Here is an 18,540-nt window from a genome sequence, read left to right as displayed (position 1 = left end):
AATGGGGTTAGAGGAAGGTTTGACTCTGAGTGTGGCTGGCAGATGGTGCAGCACAAACAGTATGGACTTTCTACAGGACCAGAGAGTGGGCAGTCCTGACTGCCATACTCTGAGGTTAGGGACCCCCTACGAGACCAGCCTGTGGGCTCTTCAGTGAGCTTGCAGTGCTTTCTTGCTGTGGGGTCCTGAAGCAGCATGGACTTGCAGTGCACAAGAGGCCCTCAGATCTTTCTGTGCCTGACGAGCCTGGTCATTCACTGCCTTTCTCAGCATCTGCACATCTTCAAACAGACGCCCTTCTGTCTCCTCTGCAGCCGGCATGCTCACGGTGCTGACTTGACTCTACATGGCTTAGTGGGGATTTGCTTTGCCTAGATTTTCTATTTTAACCCATGCTTCTTCTCTCTCAGTTTTAGTTTCTCTTTCAGTTTCTCTGCTTTAAACTGTTGAATGCAACCATCAAATAGTTTTTGGTTCATTTCCACAAAGAGTTTTAGGGCACTGAATTGTCTTGTTCCAATGGGTCTTGGAGTTGTGGTACAGGGATGGAAACATGATGGGCAGGATCTTTGCTGTGCTGTTGCTGATTAAGCTCACAATGTATTCGCTGTTCCGGTAATACAGTGCTCACTCTGCCACCTGAAAGTGCTGCTGGACACATGTAGCTCACTGCCAGAAAAGAGGTTCCATGGTCTTCATGAATTTGGATGGCTCGATTACATCTAAAATTTCTTCTAGTTCATTTAAGAACATTACTTCTTTTGTACTGTGAGTCTTTGGCCAGTATTTGAGAAAGGCCATCACCACTGGCTCGGTGAGGGTGCTGTCCTTCTCCATAAACTGAATGACACAGTGTGCCAGCTAGGGATGGCAGAGAGTGATTTTACCTTGTGCAAAGGCAGTACTAACACCTTTTCAACAAGAAAATCTTGTGCTCTTCTTTTAGTGGTAAGGCAAATCCATTAATTACACTTCCCAGTATTTCCAGAAATTCTGCTATGCCATTGTGATGCTGTTTCATAAACCTAAAATATATTATTTGTCTGTTTCCTGATGTAAGCTCTCAGGCCTAGCCTAGGGATTTCCTAGAGATTCTGTGAAGGGTGGTTTTAAGAAAATCTCCTTCTGGAGGATCCTCACTATCAAAGAGCTCTAAAAGTTTCAACAAACTTCTGATCAATTTATTTCTTCACTGTATTAGTCTGGAAATCTGGAGACTCTAAAAATTTTAAGAAAAAGTTGTAAACAAGCTGCAGATGAGGCCAGGCTGCTTCTAACATTGGTTCCTCTTCCTCCGGGTCAAATTCTGCTCCCTTAGGGTTGGAGGAAGGTGGCAATGTTCGAAACATGTTAGCTGCAAACATGTGGACTACTTCTGGGTAAAGAGGCTCCGTGATCACATTCAGATTATAGGTGATCTATTCCACCATTTCACTTCCTTCCACTTGAGGTCACTGAGTGGGTCCGAAACAAAGTCAAAGAGGACGCAACACTGACGTGACTTCTGGATAAAAAAGCTTCTCTTGATCCGAAGGAAGTACCTCTTTGAAATATGATAGTTTTTGCAGCTCTCTGTTACTACTGGAGTGAAATCGCCACAAATTCTGCGGTTTGTCTTTCTTCGCCATGGGCTCAAGAGCGGGTGGGACTTGTATTTTGTAGATTTGAAGATTGGACAGTCACAGTGCTGTTTTTTTCTGCTGGAAGTTTGCTCTGATTCTGTCTTGTCCTTCTTTCGAAGTTTTCCCATTTTCCCCTCCTTTTGGTGGATCTTTCCCCTTGCTGGTGCAGGCCGAAGCTGCCATCTCAGCACCGCCCAGCCGCCCAGCCGTGGGAGTAGTTTGGTTGCTCCTGCTAACGTCTTCTCTGGGCTCTTAGAGGCTGCGGCAGCTGCGGTGGCGGCGGCAGATAATTTTTTCCTTTCAAGCAGGTGTGAATCCTTGCATTCGGTCCCCTAAAGCTCAAGGAGTGGTGGAAGACCATAGTGGCCTCTGGCCCAATATGTGATGACCATGAGCTGACTGTGGGGATCATGACGTCCAGGCATTGGATAAATTTGGGAATCTGGGGCTTTCCTGTTTATAATTCTTAAATGAGATTTTATTAAACTCTCTTAGCCCTCCCCATTCATCATTAGTCCCTCACAGAAATTTTTATTAGACATCACTGCAGCTCTTGTTCTGCTTTGGGTCCAGTTCTTTTCCTCATCATGGACCTTTCTCTAGGCTTTGAGTGTTTTCAACACCTCATTGTCCTCAAAGTTCTGAGATCTGTGGAGGAATTTCCCAGTGAGGCATGCGGTGAACCTCCATAGCTAAGCCTTCTTCAGTGGGAGGTGGATGTACCTGAAACTCCAACTGTTACAGCTTCCCTTGTCTTGATCCCAGCACATTCTGGGACCTCACAGACAAGCTCTGACCACTCTTATCCAGGGTTGCATCCTGTGTGTCCAGATCAAACTGTGATCACCTCTTTGTTTTGTTTCTGTTCTGGGAATGGAACTCAGGACCTCAAGTTTGCTAGGCAGGCCCTGTGCTGCTGAGCTACATGCTCAGCCCATGAGCTACATCCCTGCCCCATGACTACTTTTGCTTCCCAAACCAATCTATATTCATACCCTCCTGGCCATCTCTGTCCACAGCTATGCATACTCATTAAGAATTTTTTATTAGTACTTAGTTACAGTACATTGTGATTACATTCATTGTGTGGAGTTAGTACATGAACATAACACATCTCAATTCTTTTTATGTCGCCTTCCTCTCCCTTTCCCCCCTCCTTCCATATCTACGTCCCTTTCTCATTTGTGAAAGATGTCTCCTTGATTCCTATTATCCATCCTTTATTTTGCTCTTTAAATTATTTTTATTTTGGATTTCTCATGTAAGAGAAACTATGAACTGTGCTCACTCATGACCACAGTCTATGATCTCCCTTACATCCATCAAACCCTTTATGAACGAACACTTACATCATGAACTGTGCCTCCATGGTTATACTGTCTCTGGAAAATATGTTTGCTCGTGTTCTTTTCCCTGTCTTGTCTTGACCAGGTTGCAAAACTGGAAGCATTCATGGTTTGAAGTAAGATGGCCCTTCAAGAAGTTCTGGTGGGTAGTTGACCTTCATGGTGTATTTGTGTAGCACGTGGTGCCTTGAGCAGAATGGGCACATACAGTATCCTGGTAGAGAAGAACTCTAATATCCTGGTGGAGATTTGACTATCACGTTTTTCTCATATAAAATGGAATTCGACCCTTCCCAGAAGTGTCTGGGTACTGAGAACACTAACAGGCAAGACTGTTGATACCAGTCTACACAGGGTTAGAGTGTGGTCACATTCAGCCATTCGTGTATTCATTCGCTTCTTGTAAAAATCCACGACTGGTAGGCACTTGTTAAGACTTGAGGAGGACAAGGTGGAAGCTGGTAACCAGAACAAGTCAGGTGAGCTAATAGCCTCAGACCCAACAGGCAATTCCAATAGCACATACTGGTCTGGCCCTTTACATTCTGTTTGTTTTTGCTCTTGAGGCTGAGCACATGATCTTATTCCTGGACATGGGCTACCAGCTTTACTGTCTTGCCCTTTGTCCTCCTTATACTCTTTCTTGGCAAGTGTCAGAAAACTCTTGCCTCCTTCAATAGGAGAGACCCCAGCCTTTTCTTTCATTAAAGTTGGAAGTGTTTGCCAAGTACCTTTCAATTGTGTGTGGATTTTGTGGGAAGTCCTTTAGCTATTTGGTGGGCAGAGTGCACTTCTGGGGCCCTATGAGAGGTGATTTTTGTGTCTGGAGGCTGAGTCTGGGCCACGGAGAAGTAAGCACAGGCTGAGGAATAGGGGTCGCCATAGGTGAGCTGGGAGTCTCCCGGTGTGATTAACTGTGAGTCCCACCTCCGTACTGCCCCTGCTTCTGGGCTGACCCCTCTGATTTGCCCATGCTAGCTTCACAGTCTGCTAGGAAGGGTTTCTTCATGGTGTCAGGGTTTGTGTTGCTGCTTTGTAATTCTTGTGTTTTCATAACATAATGTAATTCTTCTTTTGGACCCTCCGAATTATATAGCCAATTCTGGGTATATCCTTATTCTGTTTATACAATTTTATGTTCGTTTTAGACTCTTTAGAATTTATGGACAATGAGCAAGAAGAAAAAGAAAATTATTTCATATTTTACCCTCAGAAATGAACATTTTTAATAGTTCATTGAGAACTTTATTTACATAAATGCCTAGAGATGGGCTCAATTTGCAAAATCCATCATGGTGTGAATTCCCTGTTTTCCTCTGGACAACTAAAATGTACCAATAAACTCAATTAAAGCTGAAAAAAAAACCCCAAAAACCCATGTTTTCTTTATTTCAAAAGAAAATTGAAAATTTCCTTCTTGATTTTTTCATGGACATATGGGTAATTTTAAGAGAATTAAAAAATGTCCATATATTTGTAATTTTCACAGATTCTATGTGTTGTTGGTTTTTTTTTGGGGGGGTGGTGGTACCAGGGATCTAATCCAGGATCTTGTGCTTGTGAGGCAGGCAGCAGCACCACTGAGCTAAATCCCTGGACCTTCCATGTGTTGTTAATTTCTAGTTTTATTTCATTGCAGTCAAAGAAGATACATGACAAAATTTTCAGTCTTTGGAACTTGTTGAGACTGGGTTTGTGGCCAGTCTCAACATTGCTCAGTTCCTTGAATTACATTGTTAGATTGTCAGTTCTAAATCTTTTCATTTTTGAAGTACTCAGGATTGAATTTAGGGGCCTCAACATACTAGCTGAGTGCTTTGCCTCTGAGCTTTATCCACAGACATTATTATTATTGTTATTTTTATTTTTAGACTGGGTTTTAATAAGTTACCCAGGCTGGCCTCAAACTTGGAATCCTTATGTTTCAGTGCTCCCCAAGTGTCTGAGCTTAATAGGTATGTGACACAGTGCATGGATTTTTCTGTTTTTTAATTTTTTTGCAGTAGTAGGAGTTGAACACAGTCCCTTCACAATTAGCTATATCCCGTCTTTTCTTTTATTTATTTATTTATATATTTATTGGTACTGGGGATTGAACTCGGGTCCTTGCACTTGCAAGGCAGGCCACCAAACCGCTGAGCTAAATCCGTGGCCCAGTATATCCCATCTTTTAAAAAAAAATTGAGATAGAATCTTATTAGGTCACTAAGTTGTCCAGTCTTGACTTGAACTAGTGATTTGCTTGCCTCAGCCTCCCCAGATGCTGGAATCACAGGCCTGCCAGTTATTCCTGGGTTCTTTCCATTTTTTGATGTGTGAACTTTTTGCTATAAAATTTCCTCTAAGTATTTTTGGATTGTTTCATGGGTTTTGGATCATTATTTTTCTTACTGCTTTGATTGATTTTTCAATTTTTTTGGTGGTGTTTCTGGAAAGTAAACCCAGGGTCTTTCATATGCTCAGCACTTCCTACCACTGAGCTATATTTCCACCCATGCACCCATTGCCTTGCAATGTTGTATTTTCATGTGGTTCAAGAAAACTTTAAAGTTTCCTCTTGATTTCTTCACACGCCCATTGGTTGTTCAAGAGAATCTCTTTCAAAATGTCCATGTATGATATCTTCAGAATTTCTAAAGTCCCTTGTGTTGCTGACTTTTAATTATATTACACTGTAGCTACAAAAGACACTTTGTATTATTTTCACCTTTTGAGTCTCTTGTTAGTTTGTGGCCTAATATAACCTGGGATACCTTCCGTGTTCAAAGAGAAGAATGTCTTCTGAGGCTGTTCTGCAAATGTTTGTTAGGTCCACTGGTGTGTACTATAGCTTGGTGTTTCTTTGTCATTTTTTTCTTTGAATGATCTGTCTACAGAAGAAGGTGGGATGTTGCCATCTCCCCCTGTTTCTGTGATGAATCTGGTTTCTCTCTTGAATCTAATATATTTATACACAATTATTATACCTTTTTGTGTAATGATCTTTTAATATACCATTTTTTGTCTTTTTATACTTTGACTTTAAGCCAGTTTTAATCAATGCAAATATAGATACTCCTGCTCACTTTTGGTTTGTGTGAAATATCTTTTTTATGTCCCTTTATAGTCAGTCTATGCATAATTTCTGGTGAAGTGAATTTCTTATAGGCAGAATACTGCCAGGTTTAGTTTTTTCCTCTGGTGTCTATTCATTCAGTATATAGATATATAGATATTAACTTTACTGGTACTTTTTAGGTATACAGTACATTTACACTCATCACTGGGATCTTGTACCTTTACATGATGTATCTTGGTTCTTATCAGTATATATCTTTTAATTAAAGTGTTTAATGATGTGGTTCCATTCAAGGTTATTATTGACAAGCAAATGCACAGTCTCATAATTTTGTTATTGTTTTCTGTTAGTTTGGTGTATGCTTTGTTTATTCTTTATCTTTCGTGTTCCATCTTTGTGATTTAGTGGGTTTCTGTAGTGATGGGGTTTAACTAACTGCTTATTATTTTTTGGGAATCTGCTCTACTGTTGAGTTTTGTACTTTTGTGTGTTCTCATTGTTTTGCTTCTAGTATAGGATGCCTTTAAGTTTCTTTTAACTTCTCTCTCTTGAGGGCTGCTCTTCTGTTAATCAGTTTTGCAAAGTCTTTATTTCTCCTTTCTGAGGAGTATAGCAGTTTCTAGTTAGCATTTTTTTTCTTCAGGACTTTGAATATCCCATAGCCTTTTCTCTCTTGGTCTTTATAGTGTTCAATGAGAAGTTTATGGTTAGTCTTTGGGTTTCCTTTTTATGTGGTTTGACACTTTTGCTATTTTTGGTGTTCTGTCTTTGTCTCAAACTTTTGACAAGTCTGCTGTAGTATGACTCAAAAAACAATTTGGGCCACATTCACTGGAACCTGCAGCTTCTTATCTAAAATATTGCTGAGTCTCTATTATATTTATCTATTATTTTTCCACATTGTATTAGTAAAATTAAAAAAATTTAAAAAAAATTTCCTGCTAAATAAACAATTCAGTATTTTGAGATATATATGATCCTGCTATGCTTGGCATTTTCAGTTTTAGCTCCACTGCTGTTCTGTAGATAGCCTCTTTTTGCATCAATCTGTTTCTCAGTCTTTTTTTTTCTTTAAACTTGGATAGGAGTTTTTTTTCCTCATTGGGTTTATTGGTACATTTTAGTTATATAGTACAGTTACATTCATCATTGGGATCTTTTGTTTTTTAATTTTTTTTTTTTGAGACAGGGTCTCACTATGGAACTCACTATGTAGCCCAGGTTGGTCTCAAACTCACAGCGATTCTCCTGCCTCAGCCTCCCGAGTACTGGGATTACAGGCGTGTGCTACCATGCCCGGCCCCATCATCGGGATCTTGTACCTTTACATGACAGGTCTTGGTTCTCATTTTTCCCCCCTTATCCCTTCATCCCTCCCTTCCCTATTTACAAATACTTTATTTCCATTTTACCTTTTCACATAATTTTACTTTCCCCCTCCCCTTCCCACATCCCATTTCTAATTCTTGAAAGTTTCCTACCACCAACACCATTCAATGCTGAGATTTTTTTCCCCTCATTTTCCTCTCTTATTTCTTCTTAAGGAAAATCTTACTGATACTTTTTAGGCCTAGGTCAAATATTTCTGCCCCTTTAAAGGTTGTTCTAAACAACAAATAATGCCCCAATTTCGTACAATCAAAAAAGCTAATGGAGGTAGCTTCTTTCTCATTAGAGCCCTCCCACATTCTGCACGCTAACAAAGTTGATTTTGACAGTTCCCCCAGCCTAATCGCTATTTCAGAGGAAGCATGGACATTGTGATTCCTTAGTCTGATTTTCTTGGTACCACCTTGCAAACCGGTTTTCTTGCCTTTAGCCTGACCCTTGAGACCCGGTGTGCACTGTAATGAGGTTCACATGAGCATCAGTGTCTCCCTCACTGCCTCCTTTCCTCCAGGGCTCCGGCTGGTCAATGGCAGCAGCCCCTGTGAGGGCTGAGTGGAGCTTCAGGTGCAGGGCACTTGGGCACCCCTCTGTGCAGCCCGTTGGGATTTAGCAGATGCCACCGTCCTGTGCCACCAGCTCAATTGTGGGAATGCAGTGGCCACACTGGGAGGAGGTCATTTTGGGGATCAGGATACTCCCATCTGGCCAGATGTGTTTCACTGTGTGGGGGCTGAACTCTACTTGTGGAATTGCCCATCCAGCATCCTGGGAGCAAAGCCCTGTGCCCTGGGAAACTCTGCCTCCATCCTCTGCTCAGGTGGGTACTGCTCTAGGACTGTGGAGGAAGGTCAGAGAGCAGTGAACAGAGCAGACGAGGGGCAAGAAGGGCTGCAAATGGATGGGGCTCTGTGGGGTGGTTGTCCTTCCTTTTTCCACCCCTGTGACCCCCAATCTCACCCGAAGTTCAGAATCCCCTCATTGTGCCTCCCAGGTCTCTCCAGAGCCCTTAGGCTGAGGGATGGACAGAGTCGCTGCGATGGCCATGTGGAGGTCTCCCTGAACGGAGTGTGGGGCCGCATCCTGGATGACGCCTGGGACCTGCATGCTGCCAGTGTTTTGTGTAGGCAGCTTGGGTGTGGAGAGGCCCTGAAAGCCTATGACTCCTCAACCCCTCCCCAGGGTGCAGTCCCAGTGGGGCTGAGCCAGACATCCTGTGTGGGCTCGGAGACCCGCCTGACCCAGTGCAATATTTCAGTGTCCCCCTTGGTGCCTGTGGGGACCTTACAGGCTGCAGGTGTTGTGTGCTCTGGTGAGTGTGGGTCCCCCAGGCTTCCTCTGCCCTGACCTTCACAGACCTGGCAGGTCCTTACTCAGCCTCTTCTCAGGGAGCCTTCGGGTGCGGCTGGCTGGAGGTCCTGGCCGCTGTGCAGGGCGTGTGGAGGTGCTGTACAGAGGTGCATGGGGCACGGTGTGTGATGACGCCTGGGACCTGCAGGATGCCCATGTGGTCTGTGAGCAGCTGGGCTGTGGCCGCGCCCTCAGCACTACAGTGGCCGCACACTTTGGGATGGGATCGAGACCTATCTGGATGGATGAGCTTGGCTGCCTGGGCAATGAGTCTGCACTGTGGCAGTGCCCATCGCGGGGCTGGGGCCAGCACGACTGTGGGCACAAGGAGGATGCCGGGGTCTTCTGCTCAGGTTGGCGCAAGGTCCAGTGTCTTTTATGTCCCTATCCTCCCATCTCTTCCTCGCTAACTGGCCTCTCTGTCTGCAGAGTTCACGGATCTCAGGCTGCGGAATTATGGTCAGCCATGCACAGGGCGGCTGGAAGTTTTCTACAATGGGACTTGGGGTGGAGTCTGCCCTGCTCTGAATGCTGCCTCCTTGGGGATCCTGTGTGATCAGCTGGGCTGTGGTTCCCAAGGGCAGCTGCTGGCCAGGGCAGGGAGCTGGCCTTCTCCTGGAGCTTTCTGGCTGGCTTCCATTCAGTGCAGGCCCAGGCATGACAGGTCCCTGTGGCAGTGCCCTTCAGCACCCTGGGACCAGCATTCCTGCTCTAGTATGGAGGAGGCCTGGGTCCTTTGCTTAGGTGAGTAGGAGGCGATGTGCTTGTGTGCCTGTTTGAGGGGCAGTGACTTCCACGAGGCTCCTGAGCTGGCTGTGGACCATCTAGTGTCGCCTCAGACCTTTGGTTCTCCCACAGCGACAGAAGCAGAACTACTGGGCTTCTGGGCATCTTAGGCCATCCACAGGAGACTGGTGTGTGAAACTTAGTCTGTACCCTCCTTTTGAACAGAAACAGTTCTGTTCCTTTCATTAACAGAAACTCTTTGGTATGGAGACTCAAAGGCAAAGGGCAGGAAAACATTCCACAGCAGGTGAAGCTGCCAAGCTTGCAAATCCTGAGATGATTCCTAATTTTCCACACAGTGAAGGCAGAAATTCCTGAGGACCATGAGCAGACTCTCAACTGTTCATCCATGCTCAGCTGCCCTTCTTTCTATGCCCTGGTTCACCTACACAACCCACTGGGGTTCCAGAGATGACCACTGTCTCCTTTTTCAGAGGAGGGTGCACTGCATGTGCTTGGGGCGAGGATGGCTGCTTAGGACGTGTGGAGCTCTTTTATTCAAGCTCCTGGGGTACCGTGTGTGATGACTCCTGGGACCTGGCCGATGCTGAGGTCATGTGCCGACAGCTGGGCTGTGGCCAGGCTGTGGGAGCATTGCAGGGGGCTACCTTTGGTCCTGGATCAAGGCCTGTGTGGCTGGATGAGGTGAGGTGCCATGACAGTGAGTCATCACTGTTAGGCTGCCTGGCTGAGTCTTGGGGACATGGTGACTGTGCACACAAGGAAGATGCAGGTGTTCATTGCTCTGGTGAGTGGGTTGGGAATTGGGCGCAGGGACACAGTCTTTAAATATCTGCTCTTTTCTACTGAGCCACATCCCCCCGCCCAGGTCCCTGGTGTGAAAAGCCTCATTTTGTGATCCAAGCACAGGCTTCTGCTCCTCTGTTCTGTTGAGCTCTGGCTGAGTAGGACATGGACTGGCTCTGTATTGGGCAGGTTTGTGCTGCTCAGGGTTGTCCATACCTCCTCATGTTGGTGCTTAGGTGTGCATTTTCCTTGGTGTCTTGGGAACCTGATATTAGGTTGGTGACCCCTTGTCACCAACCGTATGCTTGTTCCTGAGTGACCAGGAGGGCCTAGCTCTGCCTGGTCCTGGGGAGGCTGGGTTCCCATGCCCAAGACTAACTCTCTTCAAGTGTTCCAGGCCCATGGATTAATGTCAATTGCTTTCCTTCCCTCTTCCTGCCTGAGTGTGGAATTCAGGACTGAGAACAGCCACATGTCAGGGGGAGTTCCTTTGGTGACTGTGGGGTTTGGCCTCTTTTTTCCAAGGCAGGGGCCAGGGGCTTTCCCTTTTTCTCCACATGGGTCATATGTCCTGTACCTTCTCACTCAACCCCCCTAGTGATTAGAAATCTACCTAGAATTTCCTCCTGGGTCTGCTACCTAGTCCCTTCCACCTGGACCCTGCGCTTGGACCACACTTCCTTGTAATCTTGGGCCAAATTTGGGAGAACATTAGCTTGTCCAGGTAGCACTGAGGCCCATCTCTTTTGAGTCTCCCTCTACCTCAGAGGTTGAGGTCATTCAGGCATAGGGTCACAATGCCCCAGGCAACCCAGCACACAGGAGGCCCCACCTTTCTCTGTTCCCCACAGCCCCTTCCCTGACCCCTCCACCTATTGCTGAGGCCTGGACTCTGCCAAAGACTTCCTGCCTCGTTCTTGGCTGCCTCCTGGGCCTTGTCTTCTTTGTTCTGGGAGTTCAATATTGCTACAGCAGAGCTGCCTGCATGGGTAGGTGGATATGACCGGTAATAATTAGAAAAGGGCTTGGGAGTGGAGGCTGGCGTAACCTTGGGAAACTCCAGTCATAGCAGGCCCTTCCTGTTCCGGTCCTTGCCCTACATACTGGCTTTCTCCCTTCTAGCCCCTGTTTAGTGACTAGGGTGGACCTATGAGGTAGATCCATCAGATGTTGAGGACCTGGGCACTCTGAACTCTTATTTCACTGTTTCTAAGATGAATAGATAAGGGCATGCCAACTCCTGCGGCACCAGCAGGCTTGTCCCCCATCCTTTTCCTGTCATTGCAGGTTGAGGGCCTTGGGATGGGTTCAGACCTTCTAGCCTTACTAGAATTCTGATCCCCGTGTGACCAAAAAAGTTCTTGGCTCCAATGAGGGTGACTGCTCTCAAAGAGACAGATGCAGAGGCACTGGGGCTTTCAATGTGCATGAGGGGCTGCAGGTTCCAGGGAAGAGAGAGTTTAGGCTGCAAGACTGTTTGTCCTTTAAGGTTCTTGTGTGTCCTTACAGGATCTGGACTTTCTGAGCCCCTGCCCTCTGAGGGTGTCTATGAGGACATCGAACCTGTTCCTGAGCAGGAGACAGAGAAGAGGCCCTCGGGGTCTGGAGACCCAGTGCTGGAGGATTATGATGACATAGAAGAGCCTCAGCCAGGCCATGGGGAGGAAGCGGAGGAAGCAGAGGAGTTCAGAGTCCTACTCAGCCCCATGGGTGTGCATCTCTGTGCCTTTGGGATCATTGTGCTCGTCTTGCTCTACTGCTTCTACTTAGAATGCTGTGCTCAAGTTGACTCCTATATTTAAAATAACTGAGAAATATTTTTCTGTGTCTGTGATCTTCATTCCTCTGTCAGTCCTAGGATGTTGGTCTGTTCTCCTGTCCTTTCAAGAAGGTTCCTCAGGTTGGAGTCTTCTCATTGACATTTGACCTGACATTGGGTCACGCAGTTCCTTTGGATATCTTTTGTAGCTGCTCTAGGTGGTTGGGTTGGGGTGTTTCAGGTTAGAGATAATCTTTGTGTCATCTGATCCACTATATTGAACCCGTGTCAGCTTTAGGGGCTTTGCTTTGCATTGGGATTCCAGTAGGACAGAACTCCCGGGGTTCTGAGAAATCTCTGAAGATGACAGCTCATCTCTCTCCTTAAATGAAGATGGGGCTACATGCTGCCTGGGACCTGAAGCTTAGCCAGGAATGAAGTTCTATTGTAGACTATGGCCCATCAGATGATGCCCATGAGCTGACCATGGAAACCATGAATGTTCTTAGAGCATGAGAAGAACCTAGGAGCCTGGGGTCTTCCTTATCCTCTTTCTTAAAGAAGTTGTTATTAAATATACTTTGATTTCACCCATTCATCAATAATTCTACCTGGAAGGTTTGGTCAGACTACACCATATTTGTCCTGTTCTGGGCCCATTTCTGGGCCTCACCTTAGATGTTTGTATTTTTGTGTGACACAGGCTTCTCATGTTTCCAGCTCGTACATGTTCTTGCAGTTCTTCTCAGATTATGAGGTGGCATTTCCTCATAAAGCCCATGTGGTAAACCCTCTTGTCACCTTGTCCTCCTACAGTGAGAAATGGATACCCCTGAAACTGAACTCTCACAACTGTCCTGTTTGATCCTGACAGGTCCTTGAGCACAATCATGCAGAACAACTCTGACCATTTTCATCTAAGACCATATCCTGAATGTGCAGACCTATGTGTGACCACTTTTGCTCACTAAACCAATCCCCCATGACCTCATCGTCTCTGGGAAAAAATTGCACTGTTACCCCCTTCCGTGTGATGCCTACAATCAGTCAGCACGGAATGGAAACATTTGTGGTCCAATGAAGAATGAACTCTTATGCAGTTCTGGTGGACAATTGGGCCCTCATAATGTCCTGCTGTACAATTGATTCTCATGATATCACAGGGGAGAATGAAATCTATTATCCTGCAGAATAGAAGGCTGGTGATGCCGGCAGTAAAAAGAATTTACCAACAAAAGATATAATAAAGGAATTTACTTAGATCACTGGGTACAGTGTCAAAAAAGACAATGGGTACATTTAAGTAAGGGTGAAAGGGCGAAAAATTGGAGTTTTTATAAGGGAATGAGGTGCTCGCTTTGGCAGCACATATGTATATATGGGAATGAAAATATGGGAAAGGGCCTGAACTGGCAAATGTAGATATCTTCAAAATGCATTTTTCAGGGGATCCTGTTCTTTTAGGAACATCTATATTGTAACTAAGTTGTACATCAAACTTGCAAATTGTCAAGGCCTCAAATTGTCAAGGTCTTATTTAGACTTAAATAAGGACAACTATATATGTTAACTTTTCAGGAAAGATAACATTAGCTGAAGAAGGGAATGGATGGTTTCTGTATTTACTTTTATCCTGTGCTGAGTTTAGTCTTCTAATTTAGGCAGTTCTTTGTGAGTATAGTTCAGCAAGTGCTGGACATTTTTTTTAGTATATGTGCTGGCAAAGCAAGCCCTGAAGACTTTTTAATGGATACATATTAGTAATACAGAATAATGTGATTCATTTGGAAAACTGATATGCAGATACAACTTGCTTGAATAGTTTTGTACATGTTCCAACCCTCTCCTTTTCCTCTTATCTTTTCCAGATCCCTTATCAAAGAAATTTGGGTGCTGAGAATTTCAACCCTTTTGTTTCATTCTATTTGCCATCTTATGTCTGTGTTCATTAAAGAGAACACAGACATAAAGATCTGCTGTTTTCTTTTTTAGTTGAGTTCTTACCTGGTTTTTGAAGCAGAATAATGCTATCTTTCATGATCAAGTTTGGAAATACTCTTTCCCTTCAATTTTATTGGAGAGTTCTAGGAGTATTGGTGTTATATCTTTCCTGTATGCCCTATAGAATGTAGTGGTGAAAACATCAGGTCTTGGGTTTCCTAGTTTATGTATTTTAGTATTTCAGTGTCATTATTTGTTGTTAGATTTGTCATGTCTTGTTTCAATTTTGGTAACTCCTGTGTATCTAGGAATTTGTCTATTTCTTTGATAATGTTGAAATTTGGGAAAATAGTTTTTCATAGTAATTACTAATGATCTGAATTTCAGTTATATCTATTGTAATTTCACCTCTAAAATTTTAATTGTGTTGGTATTGGTGTTTTCTTGTTTTCATAAATTTGGCTATGGGTGTGTCCATTTTAATTACACTTTCAAAGAACCCGCTCACAAATGAATTCATTAAAAAATATTTTTTGGTGTAGATTTCTGCTCTGATCCTTATGTTTTTTTTCCCTTATGCTAGATTTGGGTTTAAACTGTTTTTTTCCTTTCCTTTCCTTTCTTTCTTCCTTCCTTCCTTCCTTCCTTCCTTCCTTCCTTCCTTCCTTTCTTTCTTTCTTTCTTTCTTTCTTTCTTTCTTTCTTTCTTTCTTTCTTTCTTTCTTTCTTTCTTTCTTTCATTTTCATGGTACTGGGGATTTAACTCAGAAAGTTGTGACACTAATCTAAATCCCAGGCCCTTGTTTTAGTTTCTTGAGCAACATCATTAGGGTATTTATTTGACCTCTTTATTTTTTATCTAATGTGGGCATTGACAGCAATCAACTTCTCTCAGGACAGTTTTCACTGTGTCCCATAGGTTCTGATATGTTCATTTGGCATTATTATTTGATTCTAGGAATTGCTTTAATTCCTTCCTTGATTTTTTTCCCTGTGAGCTATTGAGCATTCTGGAATGTACTTAATGTCCAAGTGTTTGTAATATTTATGTGGTTTCTTCTGCAATTAATTTCTAGTTACAGTATGCTATGACCTGGTAGTTTATATAGGATGATTTTAATTCTTTTGTATTTATTTAAGGAATTTTTTTTGGTACTGGTGATCAAACTCAGGACTTTGCACTTGCAGGGCTGGTGGTGGCACCACTGAGCTAAATCCCCAGCCCTTTAAGCGATGTTTATGAACTAGTATGTGTTCTCTTTTGGAGATAGTTCTATGTGCTGCTCAGAAGAATGTGTGTTCATTGTAGTAGTGAAGATAATTATCTACATCTGTAGATAACTAAGCCCATTTGTTCAAAGATGTGGTTCTTCTTTATTTGTTTTCTTCATTGTTTCTGCTTATCTACTTGTGAAGGTGAAGTGTGGAGGTGAGCCATTATGACTGTATTTGTGTTTATTTTATCTTTCATGTCCAGCACTGTTTGTTTTTAACAAGTGAAGTGCTCCAGTATTTGGTGCATCTATTAATCTTTTCCTGTTAAAATTTTTATATTAATTAATTTGTAATGACTTTCTTTGCCTCTTCTGATCATTTTTTTTCTCATTGAGTTTATTGGTACATTTTAGTTATACAGCACAGTTACATTCATTATTGGGACCTTGTACCTTTACATGACAGGTCTTGGTTCTCATTTTATCCCCTTGTCCCTGCCCTCCCTTCACCCCCTCCTATGCTCCCCATTTACAAACACTTTATTTCCTTTTTTTCATTTCCTCATATTTTTTTTCTTTTCCCTTATTACCTTTCCCGTACCCTTCCCACTTTCCCTACACCTTTAGCCCTTTTCTTCCTATTTCATATGGTCAATTGTATCATTAGAATCTTATGTGCTATTATAGTTTGTTCTGGATTTACACATGTGACTTATTTATTTCACTTAGAAGTATATCCTCACTATGTATCCATTTTCCTATGAATGAATCTAATTTCTCATTCTTTATGGGTGAGTAGTATTCCATTTTATAGAAAAACCACATCTTCTTTAACCAGTTTCCAACTGATGGGCAAATGGGCTGTTTCCAAATTTTAGCTATTACAAACTGTGCTGCTATAAACACAGGTGTGCATACATCACTGTGATATGATTCTTTTAATTCTTTTGGAAAGATACCCAGCAGAGAAATGGCTTTATCAAATGGAACCTCTAGTCCCAGCTCTTTGAGGTATCTCCATATTGATTTCCATAGTGGTTGTACCAGTCTGCACTCCCACCAACAATGGAGGTTTCCTTTCTCCCCACAACCCTGCCAACATTTGTTATTGTTTGATTTCTTGATAGCAGCCATTCTTTGTGGGGTGAGGTGGAATCTCAGTGTTGTTTTCATCTGCATCTCTTGAATGACCAGTGATGTGAAACATTTTTTTTCTTATATTTACTTGCTGCTTTTACTTCTTTGTCTGAGAAATATGTCTGTTCATTTCAGATGCCCAGTTTTGAATTGGGTCCTTATATTTGAGGGGGCACTGACTGTTTTGAATTTTTTATATATTCTAGATAAGAGTCCTTTGTCTGAGGAGCAGCTGGTAAAATATTTTTCCTACATTGTAGGTTGTCTCTTAGTTCTGCTGATGGTTTCTTTTGCAGTGCAGAAGCTTTTTAATAAGATGAGATCCCAGTTGTTGATTCTTTCTGCTAGTTCCCATGCTACTGAGGATATGTTCATAAAGTCTTTTCCTATGCCAATGTCTTCAAGAGTTCTGTCTAATTTATCTTCCAGCAAGTTTAATGTTTCTTTTTTAACATTCAGAACTTTAATCCACTTGGATTTTAGTTTAGTGCATGGTGAAAGATAAGGGTCTAGTTTTAATCTTTGGCAGGTTGAGATCCAGTTTTTTCAGCATCATTTATTAGAGAGACTATCTTGCTTCTAGGAGAGGATGGTCGGCTCCTTTCTCAAAGATGAATTAGCTGAGTACATCTGCAGTTGTTTTTGTGTCTTCCATTCTGTTCCACTGATCCTCAGTTCTGCTTTTTTGCCAGTACCATGCTGTTTTTATCACAATGGCTTTATAGTATAGTTTCATATTGGGGATTGCTATACCTGGGGCTATGTCTCTGTTGTCTAGGATGACTTTTGCTATTCTAGGTCTCTTCTGGCTCTAAATGAATTTTTGAATTCTTTTTTCTAGTTCTGTGAAATATAGTGTTGGAATTTCAATTGGCATTGCATTAAATCTATGTAGCAGTTTTGGTAGCATGGCCATTTTCACTATGTTGATTCTTCCTACCCAGGAGCAGGGGATATCTTTCCATTTTCTTATATCCTCTTCAGTCTCTTTCTTCAGAGCACTGTAGTTCTCAGTGTGGAGGTCTTTTAGTTCTTTGGTTAGATTGGTTCCTGGATACTTCATTTGTTTTGATCCTAGTGTGAAGGGAATTGTTTCCCTAATTTCTCTCTCAGTGAGTCTGTTGTTGTTGTTATTTCAATAGAAGGCTATTGATTTTTGGGTGTTGACCTTGTATCCAGCTACTCTGCTAAAAGTGTCAATTAAGTCTAGGAGTGTTTTGGTGGAATTTTTTGGGTCTTCAATGTAGAGTGTCACATTGTCAGCAAATAATGATAGTTTAACTTCTGTCTTTCCTATCTTTATTGCTTTAATTTATTTCTCTTGTCTAATTGCTATGGCTAATGTTTCCAGAACTATATTGAAGAGGAGTGGTGATAGTGGGCATCCTTGTCTTGTTCCTGATTTTAACGTGAAGGTTTTCATTTTTTGGCCATTTAATATGATGTTGGCTGTTGGATTTTCATAGATAGCCTTTATTAAGTTGAGATATAGACCATCTGTTCTAATTTTTGATGGGTTTTTATCATGAATGGGTGTTGAATTTTGTCAAATGCTTTTTTCTGCATCTATTGAGAGGATTGTACTGTTTTTGTCCTTGACTCTGTTAATATAGTGTATTACATCTATTGACTTACATATGTTGAACCACCCTTGTATCCCTGAAATAAATCTGACTTGGTCAGGATGTATGATCTTCTTGATAATCCTCTGTATTATGTTTACTAGTATCTTATTAAGGATTTTTTTCATCTATATTCATTAAGGAGATTGGCCTGTAGTTCTCTTTTTTAGTTGTGTCTTTCCCTGGTTTGGGAATCAAAGTGACACTTGATTCCAGGAATGAATTTGGAAGTATTGCTTCCCTTTCAATTTCATTGAAAAGTTTAAAGAGCAGTGATGTAGTTCTTCTCTATATGTCTTGCAAAATTCAGCAGTGTATCCATCGGGACCTGGACTTTTCTTTGTTGGTTAACTTTTAATTACATTTTCAATTTCACTGATTGTAATTGGGGTGTTTAAAGTGTTTTTATTGTCTTGTTCAACTTTGCTAATTCATAAATATCTAGGAATCTGTCAATTTCTTCTGTGTTTTCCATTTTATTAGAGTTCAGATTTTCAAAGTAGCTATTAATGATCCTCTGGATTTCTGTTGGGTCTGTTGTGACTTCACCTTTTTCATTCCTGTTTGCATGAA

General features: G+C 42.5%; 1 protein-coding gene and 1 pseudogene across 1 annotated transcript; one reads left to right on the top strand and one right to left on the bottom strand.

Moving 5' to 3' along the window:
- Positions 1-351: 351 nt before the first annotated feature.
- Positions 352-1,628, bottom strand: LOC104860277 (annotated as a pseudogene).
- A 6,258-nt stretch (positions 1,629-7,886) lies between these two features.
- LOC104860269 (scavenger receptor cysteine-rich domain-containing protein SCART1-like) lies at positions 7,887-12,097 on the top strand. The gene is given in 8 exon segments (XM_033761230.1): positions 7,887-8,232; positions 8,407-8,724; positions 8,801-9,115; positions 9,192-9,506; positions 9,848-10,003; positions 10,006-10,300; positions 11,121-11,284; positions 11,805-12,097. Coding segments are annotated over 8 exon segments (2,202 nt in total).
- Positions 12,098-18,540: the final 6,443 nt, after the last annotated feature.

The sequence above is a fragment of the Fukomys damarensis genome, unplaced genomic scaffold, assembly GCF_012274545.1.
Source record: "Fukomys damarensis isolate Sample0158 unplaced genomic scaffold, DMR_v1.0_HiC HiC_scaffold_8, whole genome shotgun sequence".
Lineage (NCBI taxonomy): Eukaryota > Metazoa > Chordata > Mammalia > Rodentia > Bathyergidae > Fukomys > Fukomys damarensis.
This window is presented reverse-complemented; position numbering and strand designations above follow the sequence as displayed.